The 10900-nt window shown below is 40.5% G+C and overlaps 2 protein-coding genes across 2 annotated transcripts; both read right to left on the bottom strand.

The window, feature by feature from the left end:
- LOC109716957 lies at positions 6414-10623 on the bottom strand. Its single transcript, XM_020242581.1, has 3 exons — positions 10553-10623; positions 6999-7353; positions 6414-6920 (listed from the first exon to the last, which is right to left on the bottom strand). The coding sequence occupies exons 2-3, from the start codon at positions 7350-7352 to the stop codon at positions 6612-6614; spliced, it is 663 nt and encodes a 220-aa protein (XP_020098170.1). The 5' UTR covers position 7353; positions 10553-10623; the 3' UTR covers positions 6414-6611.
- LOC109717116 lies at positions 7638-8774 on the bottom strand. Its single transcript, XM_020242793.1, has 3 exons — positions 8520-8774; positions 8325-8432; positions 7638-7877 (listed from the first exon to the last, which is right to left on the bottom strand). The coding sequence occupies exons 1-3, from the start codon at positions 8772-8774 to the stop codon at positions 7638-7640; spliced, it is 603 nt and encodes a 200-aa protein (XP_020098382.1).

Raw genomic sequence — 10900 nt, forward strand, 5'->3', positions numbered from 1 at the left:
CATCCTCGCCTCAAGCGTCATGTCGTCGGCCGCCCGACACAACACTAGAAGTAGAGGATAAACGAAAATTAAACTTAGCCTCTAATCACATTAGAGACATCCCAACTTAACCCAATCACATGCTTTCGCTAACTTTGATTCCACGTCACTCATGTTTCCTAGATCCTTAAGGTCTTCCAATCCTATAGGTCTCTAGGTCCATTCCTACTTTTTCACTCTTGGCTCTGATACCACGATATCTGTCACGCCCCGGGACCGATACCAATTTGGGCCGGCCCAAGCACGTCAAACAGACGCCGAACGGACAGAGTTTCCCCTGTCCGCCCAAGGCTCATCACATGTACATTTTCAAACAAGAAGTGCACTAGCGGAAACATACAAATACGGCTTACACGAGGGTAAGCAATAGCCACGAGTGAAAGATAGGAAAACTAGCATTCATTTTGTACTATAATTCAATTTAGATCATATACATTACATCCAACTTGTACCTTTTCAAATTTCTTACATTTCATTACATCATATCTTTCTTACATCACATTTACCTCAAAAGATGCTTTACATTCTTTTCTTTACATCACAAATCATCAAGTACAAAAGATGATAAAGGGTAACTACTACAAAATGTAAACCGAACTCTGGTGGCCTCTGACTAAGGCGCGATACCTTTACCTCGGTCGCTCGTCGGCTCGCTCGGTCCCGGCTTTGCAGAAATAGTGGGGTGAGAACTACAACAAAGTTTCCAGTGGGTTCGGCCTCAACATCACCGACTTTCCCACTAGAACTAACTCAGGCATACTAGAAAGGATGAGCTGAATATAGTAACCAATCTATATTATGATGCTAATATGCCTGAACAAAAGCAGAAAATATGCTCAACATTAACATATGCAGATTATGCAAGTTCTCTAGTTCTTTGCACTTTACACTTTATCTTTGTTCTTTGATCTTTGCTCTTTGCTCTTTGTCCTTTGTTCTTTAATCTCAAGGCTAACCCGGGGTTTTCGCCACATTAACTTGCTTCACATTAAGTCCATCATCGCGGGCCCTCAGCTTCCTCCTGCTAAGACCGTCCTTCGGGTTTACTCCAACCCGTGATGCATAACTCCGGAGCGCATCGCCCGAGGGGGAGCGACCGCCCTCGAGCACGGAACTGATAGCAAGTACGATCGAATCCTTAACTCAAAGGATTGTATGTTCAATCTTGACTTTACACTAACTCTAGTGTTCTTTACATCACATTATGTTGCTACTCTAACAATCACGGTTCTTTACCTTTCTTTACTTTTGCTAACTCTAGCTATTATGTTCTTTATCTTTCTTTACTTTTGCTAACTCTAGCAATCATGTTCTTTATGCCCCACTTTGTTTTCACTTTAGTCATTAGCATTATTCTTTACATCACGTTGGTTCTCTGCCTCACACTACCTCTAGTGTCACTTTACTTTACATTATCAAATGCCACTCGATCTATGTCTCATAGTGTCACTCTGTTCTTTTGCCTCACTTTGGGTACTCACATTTTCTCTCATGCACACATATATAGGGTTTTTAACATTCATAAGGTTCTTAACCATCTCATTATGCAAGTTGTACTCACAATCATGAAACATCACATTTTTATCATTACTTTACCCTAAAATGCATGCAACAATGTATATACATATGCTCAATTGAATGACACATTAGGCATAGAGGGAAGTTCAACGAGTTTGAGAAGCACCACCCACCTCGTAGGTACTCAAAGGTGCTCCGATGATTTTCTTGGGATTTTTAGACCCTTCGTTCCTTAACTGCGGCAAAACGAAGCCAACTTAGGCCATTTTGCCCATAACTTTTTGTAGACTTTTCGTAATGCTAATTCGAGTGCACCAATGCGTCGGAAATACCCCCAATTAGGTTTCTAGAGGGTCAATTTCACTTAGAAATCCCCATGAGCAAAAGCCCCAATTTGGGTGCCCTAGCTCCATTGCAAACCTAGGGTTTGATCTCATTGGGAAGCAAAAGTAGCTTCATTCTACTCTAGGAAGTCCATTAAAACCATCTTTAGCTCAATTCAAACCCTAGTTTGGATTCTACCATGAGAGAGGTTGAAGCTCTCCTTCAAGCCTCACCCCCCACACCATTTCATGGTATTGATCTCAAAAAGGAGCAAAAGAGAGCTCCAAACACTCAATAGGTTCTATAAAAACCATTCTTAGTTTAATCTAAACCCTAGATTAGGTTCTACCATGATTAGGGTTCAAAGCTTACCTTGTAAGCCTTCCTTTTCCAAGCTAGAGATGAGGAAGAGGGAGTTTCTTCACTCCTTCTTCTTCTTCTCCACTTTCTTCTTCTTCTTTTCCTTTCTTTTCTTTGTCTTCTTCTTCTCCTTCTTTGTCTTCTAGAGAGAGAGAGAGAGGAGAGAGGGAGTGTGTGAGAGGGAGAGGATGAGAGAAAACACCTCATAACCTCAACATAATCCATTTGTTACATAATTGCAAATAGACCCTTCAACTTTCATTTTATTAAACTGCTCAAACTGGGCAGATTTCGGGTTCGGGGACCGGTCTCCCCGACTAGGGACCGGTCCCCGAGAGCCTTCCCTGCGGCAGCCGAGGCTCCCGCGCGATGCGACCGGTCTCTCTTTGAGGGGACCGGTATCTGGGGGACCGGTCTCTCAGGCAGGGACCGGTTCCCGAGAACTGGTTCTCAGGGACTTAGCCGATTTTCGGCTTCTCTCAATTCTTGCGCGTTTGGGGACCGGTCCCCGAGAGCTCAAAAACTGCAATTTGCAGATTTTTTATTCTCTAGCTCTCGAAAACCTTCCACAACGCACTTTTACTCATTTTAACGCCTTCGGACTTTCCGAAGTGTACCATTTTCGCATTTTGGTCAATTTGACTAAAGTTCGATATTTATTTTTCGAATTTTTCGGTATATTACACTGCTGGCCTCGTCGCTCGTACGCGCTGTCGTCGTCGCCTGGGTGACCCGCGGCCAGCAGGATGCTAGCTGGGGCCGAGGCCCACTTGCGACCCTTCCCTTGTGCCGCCGCGGCACAGGACCTCATCGGCGACCTCTCTCGTGAACCGCCGGCACCTCCGTGCCCGGCCAAAGTGGCCGCCGCCGCCGCACTCCCAGAGCGCCGCCGTGGCCACCCTCAGCCCGAGCCGAACTCGGGTGGCCACGCCTGAGCAGTGGGCAACTGCCGCTGTCGCCCGCCGCCTCCTTTCCCCTCCTCTTACCTCAAGCGACCCCTGATCGCCGCCCCGAGGAACCCCGATCGTTGTTGTGGCCGCCGCCACTCTGTGAGCCCGAGCCAAGCCCATGCGGGCCCGAGTTGCTCCAACGCTGCCTCCCATCGCCGGCTTGCGTGAGCATGGGCCTCCTTATGGTCGGTCGCACCCGAGGGCTGCTGGCCCTCCCGCCGCCAAAGCCTCCGCCGGCCGGGCACGGAACCGAGCTTCCCTTATCATGTTGCGGCTAGGGCATCATTGGCCGCCACCTCCGCCGCCTCCCGTTGTCGGCCGACACGTGACCAGGCCTTCCCCCGTCGCCAGCAACCTCCCCCTGTCGGCACGCCCGCCGTCCGGCCGCCGGTGGCCAAGTTGTGCTCCGCCTTGCTCCGGTGAGGGTAATTAGTGGTTTCGACGCATGGTTTCCTATTTAGATCACTGTTCCGGTGTCCCGGGGCTGTTTCGATGCCTCCGGAGATGAGCACGGTGATCGTCAGTCAGTGCTGATCACAGTGCTCACCTCATTTGGGGTCAGCAAGCGTTGCATGCGTTAATTTGGAGCATTTTATTCTCAGCGCGCAAGGTTCACTGAATGTTCGGGTTGCTCCCGGGCCTCCCACAGTGGACGATCGTGCTTCGAAAGGTAAGCACAGCCTCCGGCACACCGAAACCTATCATCGGGTGTCTCGGTTTGACTAAATGATTATCGGGTTGCATTGTCGGGCCATAAAACCCTGAAAATCGCATGAAATAATGCGATTTTGGGTACTCGGGAGGGCTTTTATGCATTTTGGTTTGTTGTGGCTGTTGTTGGCAGCACGTGTGGGTAGTGGGTAACCTCTAGACTGATTGTCCAAGGCCCCGGCCCTAGCGGAGATCGAAAATGCATTTCCGATGCGTTTCTGGCGAAATTCGCCGACGGAATGCAGGTTTGGTTCGGAATTATTCTGATGGCGTCTCGTGAGCTATTGTGTAGTCGCCGAGTCTTGTTGGCTGGTCACTCGCATCATTTTAAGCGACGGTGGGTTCCGATGTCGAAATTGACACTTTCGGGGACCCGGATCGGAATGATTATCTTACAATAATTGTTTTGATTTGAGGTGATGTGTTTGCTACCTAGAACCATGAATAATGGCGTTTAATGGCAACGGATGACTCGTAGCATGAGTCAGTGCATTTCGGGACAGTTCATGGGTCCCGATGGAGTCCCGGTGCGATTTTTGGGACTTCCGACAAGTTACGGCAATCGGTATTGGAAAACCGATTTTCGTGGATTTGTTTGTGGGATTAAGATTTAGTAGTTATTAGTTGTGGGTTAGATATTAACCCGGTGGACCCTCCGTAGGTCCAGTTGACATTCTTTCGCAGACAGGAGATAGGCGCGACATCCTTACAGGTGGGTACTTCGATCCGAAGTTGGTACAGTGGTACACGCTCGGTGATGGTTTCTTACCCTTTCTCTTTCGTGGTTATTATTGCATATATATATTGAGCCTTGCACCGATATTGTTCCATTATACCCTATTCAGATGTTTCCTTGCTTAGTATCATGTGTAGGAGTAGAGTAGTTTATCTATATGTGATACGTATGACCTGGTTGGTCAGTTCTCGTACTTTGTATCAGTGACCTAGTTGGTCAGTTATTGTATCTCGTATTTGTGACCTATTCGATCGGTTCTTTGACTTCCGTCGTCGATGACCGTTGAGGTCGGTGTACCCTGAGGGGTTGGATTGTCAGGTAGTGGCTGACGGTCATTCTGGATTTTAGTGATACATGATACGACATTCGTGTGACCTATTAGTCGATTCTTGAGTATGCTGTTAGTTGACATTGAGCAGTATTTGCATACATTTGAGAGGATGCCGAGTTGTTCCATCCTAGTTGACATGAGTGGTCTATACTTGTGTTTCTTTGTGAGGACCGAGATTTTGGCAGTATAGCTAAACTCTCAGTTGACGATATTTTTGTGTGTAATTTAATTACAAAATCACTCGTCAAGTTTCGGAAGAAATCGAGCTAGAATGGAGATTCTACGCGATTTCCAAGTTTCACTGAGGGCATGTTTGGTTTAAGGGTGGAATTGGAATAGATAATGGAATGGGAATGAGTTGGAATAGTAATTGGAATGACCTACTCCCCCATGACGTTTGGTTCATTTGTGGATTGGGAATTGGAATAAGTTATTCCCATTCCATTGATTGGTTCATATAAACTAAAAAATTATAGGATCTCATAATACTAATTTAACACTCAAATATAATTTTATATTATTTAAAATTTATGAAAAATAAAATACTATTCTCTAATGAGTTTTCCAAAAAAAATTATCAAATTTATTTTTACAAACTTTTATGCAGGAAAAAAATTATAAAAAATATCAAACACTATCTAAAATATAACAAAAGCGAAATAAGATAGACTAATCTATTTTTAGAACATCAAATATCAAAACTATAAAAATGTACTTATCTTCACTTGGCAAGAAAACAAAATACAATGATAGTATCATCAGAAAAATTACATCAATAGGTTGCCAAAAGAAATATCAAACATCGTACAAAGTATAACAAAAGCGAAATAAAACATAAATGCATTTGTAAAATATCAAATACCAAAAACTACAAAAAATGCATTCATCTTCACCTAATGAAAAAAAAAGAAATAACAAAAGCGAAATAAAACATAAATACCAAAACTACAAAAGTGCATTCATCTTCACCTATTGAAAAAAAGAGAAAAATATAGCAACAGTATCATTAGAAGAATTACATCAACTGAAGTACGGTACTCAACATAACAACAAAATGCATTCATCTTCACCTAATGAAAAAAAGAAAAAATATAGCAACAGTATCATTAGAAGAATTACATCAACTGAAGTACGGTACTCAACATAACAACAAAAGTGCATTTATCTTCACCTAATGAAAAAAAGAAAAAAATATAGCAACAGTATCATTAGAAGAATTACATCAACTGAAGTACGGTATTCAACATAACAAAATAAATGACAACCACCTAAAGCTTAACAAACACAAATGAAAACATCCTATAGCTTAACTTTTCTAAAGTTCTTTCGAAGTAGATCCTGCTTTATACTCTCCAACACTCAAATTAAGAACATCAAGCACATATTGCCTTTTCAATTGTTTTGGAAGGCTAAAGAGTACATTCATCTTGCTAGGTTCAGTGGCAAAAATATCAGTTGCTTTTATAATTTGGTTACTATTAAAAGATAAAGCAAGTAACTCTACCACTACCCTAGCAGTATTATTTTCTGCAGTACTCTTCTCTGCCATTTCCTGTTCTCGTGTCATAACATTAGCCATAGTTGCAAAGTGTGTCTCCATTCGAGATATGAATGGTCCAAGAGTTCTAGAAAATAACTCCACCTACTCTTGTAAAGGATCTTTTGCTTCTTTCTCTTTATTGGATTTATGTTTCTTGGCCTTTCTTGAACTACTTGAAGCAGCCCTCTCCGCTGATTGGGTTTCATTTTCATTATCATCATCTACAACATTGGGACATCCTCCTTCTATATAAGCTAGCATAGGATTTGCTTCTTCATTTTCTATATTATGCACTGCATCTACAAATGTTTCAACTCCTTCTCCAGTTGCCCTGTCTTTTCCATAGATTTCTGCAAGAACATCTAAGTGTGGAAAAGGCATCCCCCATAATCCTTTGGCAGACTCGTGCATCTATAGAAATATAAAATATTAATTAACAATGAAAGCAATACAAAATAACTTATTTCATAATGGTAAGATATAACATACCTTACACCAATCATCATACCACTTTTTATCACATGAAATTATTTTTCTTTGGTCATCCCATGTAACGCCTGTTTTTGATAAGATCTCCGTAATTGCACAATATTTTTGTTTTAAATACTTTACTCTCGACTCAATGTGCGGGCTAGCCCTCAAACCACAGCCAGGTAGCCTTTCAGTAATCATTTTCTCTAAACGTCCGAAGTAACCATTTCTAAATCCGTTCTCTCCTTTCCAGTGGAGATCAGTGGCTAACTCCTTTAAGCATTGAACTAATATCTCATCTTCCATCTCTTTCCATGGTCGTTTGTTTTTGCCTCTACCACGATTTACTGTATTACTTTCATCAGAGTCCATTCTATTGAAAAAAAGTAAAACCGATTTAAGACATAGCATTAGCCAATATTTTGTAATGAACAATTTATAATAATTTGAGAGCATACTTAAGTACAACTACGTAGCTAAGAAAAGCATAAGAATTACACAATTTAGAAAGATAGAATCAACAACGACAACAAAACATTAACAAAAGTATAAAGATAACTACATACCAAGAAAAATATAATGAAAAATCATTCAAAAGAAACAATATATAAAGTTTAATACATGTGTACTGCTAAAAAAAAAAGAAATGCAATACAATCAATGGTTAAGCGATCTAGCTCTCCAACTATTGAACATTTCTTGAGCTAATGTATTTCTAAAGTTGGTCCACTCATCAGATGTCTCAACGGTTGTGATGAACTCAACTCCATTCTCTATATCTTCTTCCTCATAAGTTTCCTCTTCCTCTTCTACTTCATAGTCTTCTTCTATTGGATCTCTATGCATATACCTTCTAATTAGGTTGTGAAGGAGAGCACATGCCATTATAATTCGGCACTGAGTTTTCACCGGAAAAAAAGAATTACTTCTAAGAATTGCCCATCGTCCCTTAAGAAGTCCAAAGCATCTTTCAATTACATTTCTAGCTTGGGCGTGTTTCTTGTTGAAATACTCTTCTGCCGATTGTGGTCGATGCCCAGCCCTCCACACGTGCATATGATATAGTTGTCCCTTAAAAGGTGCAAGAAATCCATCCGCATTGGTATATCCAGAATCAACCAAATAATAACAACCTTTAAGTTAAAAAAAAAGAGTTAGATAAAAATTATTAACTAACTGTCTATATGTGTGTGTGTGTGTGTATTTACTACGTATAAAAACTTACCTTGCGATACTCGTAATCCGTGTGGTCTAGTAATAGCATCTCGAAGCACACGAGAATCGTGTGCAGAAACCCTCCCAGCCGGGCGATATATATATAAATTGCAAGTCAGGTGAGCACACTCCTAAAACATCAGTTGCAAGATCTGATTTTCTTGTTCTATGCCTTGCTTTATCCTTGGCGGGAACTTTCAACTTAATGAATGTACCATCTAGTGCTCCTAAGCAATTCTACAAGATGAAAATTGATGTAAATAAAAAAATCTATTTGTCTAATTTATATATAATAAAAATAATAAAAAATATTATATTATATACCTTAAAATCTTTCCAATTCTCATCCGTGCAGTCATTGGAAATTGGCTCCGGTGATTTGAGTAACTTTCCATGCAACTTCAATATAGCCATCAGGCATAAATTAAATTGCCGACTAACAGTCTCTCCACTTCTGTCGAAATAATTTGCAATTGTCCTATTTTTCTGATGATGTGCCAAAGTATAAAGAAACATTGCAACAATCTCCTCCAAAGACATGTTGCGAGAACCACTTAAAAACCCAATGTCTCTAACCATCTCACAAAGTATACTAAAAGTTCGCCTATCCATTCGAAGTTGACTCACACAATTTCTATCATTTTCATTTATGATCTTATGTAAATTCTCAATTCTCAATTCTTTTCTATTTTTTCTTATCTTTAGATATCATCTCTTTTCAATAGGCATAAGCCTAATAAGATAACCCATAAAATACATCCACACAATTAGCCAAACTATAAAATACATATTGCTAGTAATGACCATTCGTCGTCTCCTTCTCAAATCTATAGGAAGACGGCTCATTCTATATATCACTGTCATGTCAAAAGATTTAATTACAACCGGTAAGTTTAAAGTTGAAACTATTGGTTTGTGACAGAAAAGGAATTGAGAAAAGTTTGGTAATTCAAACAAATAAAAAAAATTATAGTTCAAACATTTCAGCAGGGATCCAACCAGGCCATATCAAATTTCATAGGACACAGCAACAGAAGGTGAAAAATGAAGTGATGAGGAACTAACTAGAAGATTAATATTGCAAGTGAACTTGTGGATACATAATGCCTTTTAGTACATTCGAGAGTAATTTGCACTCCTGCTTCTATTTCATAATAGATTCTGAGCTCTACATTTGTGTTATTGGTGTCAATATATGGTAATCTATTGACGGAAACTCCACCAGAATTAATTTCATTCATACAAGAGTACAAAAGCATACATTAGTTCATGACCAGCTAGAGTTTGATTGCCAAATTGTTGATAACTATACAAACCAAGATGCATTTAGAAGCTCAATTTATGAAAACAAGCTTAAAACAAAACTGATCAAATAGTTGAAAATGGTCCGATAACACTTTTTTCGTTTAGAGAATGGGAGCATGATACCGCTTTCCTTATTTTACAAAAAATAAACTTGTTAAGAAATATAAAACTACTCGACTTCAAATGTGGAACTTTAGGTACTGATCATTAAGTCTTTTGTCACTTTCGTTAAAAATGGTCAGTCTCTCTCTCTCTATATAATTGTGCTAGCACCTTGGTCCCAAGACTAGATTAAGCAATGTTATCTAAAATGTGAGGTCCACATATCTAATTGGATTTTAAACTATCATATGCGGACTAGATTAAGCTTATTTACTTACTAGCAAATAAGCTAGTAAGTAAATTATTTCGACAATTCCCAATAGTCGCAAAGCAAGCTAATCACAACAAAATCAGAATTATACTGCGGAGAACATATTAGGAGAGCAATAAAGACCATATGAATTTTCACATGTACCCCATGTGAGCAACAAAGTCCTAAGCAAAACAACACAAGACAGTTTAATAATTTTCACATGATTACTATTGTAGTCATTAACACACATTCATATACCAATACTAGATTATCTCCTAATGGTTCAGATTTTTTAAGAGGAGAAAATTTCATCCTATCACTCACATACTCAACCAAATCTACTAGCGCCATCATCATGTGATTGGCGCTTGCAAATAAATGCTTCTAATATTGATCTCTAATCTACAGACCTTGCTCATCAAATGCAATATCAACTTTCTAAATTTTGGCTACAATCCAACACCAAGCAAAAATTTCATTATAAACACTTCTTGTCCACAAACAAGCATAAAAAAACAATCAAAACTCTACACAAATCAACTAAGCAAACAACAAGGGTAATCTTAATCTAAGTAAGCCCAAGAATAAACTACCTAAAAATGGCGATAATGGAGAAGGTGTCCACGAGCGATCTCAATATAGCTTATAATTAGACTATTTCGAACAGAGAAGAGAAGGCTTAAAAAAGAGATTGAACCTTTGTGACGAAGCTAGGGTTTTTCAAATAATCTCCTCCACGTCACCACGCCGCTATACCAACTCACCGTGTCGCCCCGTCTCGCCGCCGTGCTGCTTCACTGCGCCGCCATGCTGCGTTCGCTGCGCCGCCGTGCTGCGTTCGCTGCGCCGCCGTGCTACGTTCGCTAGGGTTAGGGATAAGGTTTTGAGAGAGGGGTGAGATGTGTCACGCCCCCGGGGCCGATACCAATTTGGGCCGGCCCGAGAACGTCAAACAGACGCCGGACGGACAGAGTTTCCCCTATCCGCCCAAGGCTCATCACATGTTCATTTTCATCAATAGAGAAAAGCACTAGCGTAAACATAC

Source organism: Ananas comosus, linkage group 11 (assembly GCF_001540865.1).
Source record: "Ananas comosus cultivar F153 linkage group 11, ASM154086v1, whole genome shotgun sequence".
Lineage (NCBI taxonomy): Eukaryota > Viridiplantae > Streptophyta > Magnoliopsida > Poales > Bromeliaceae > Ananas > Ananas comosus.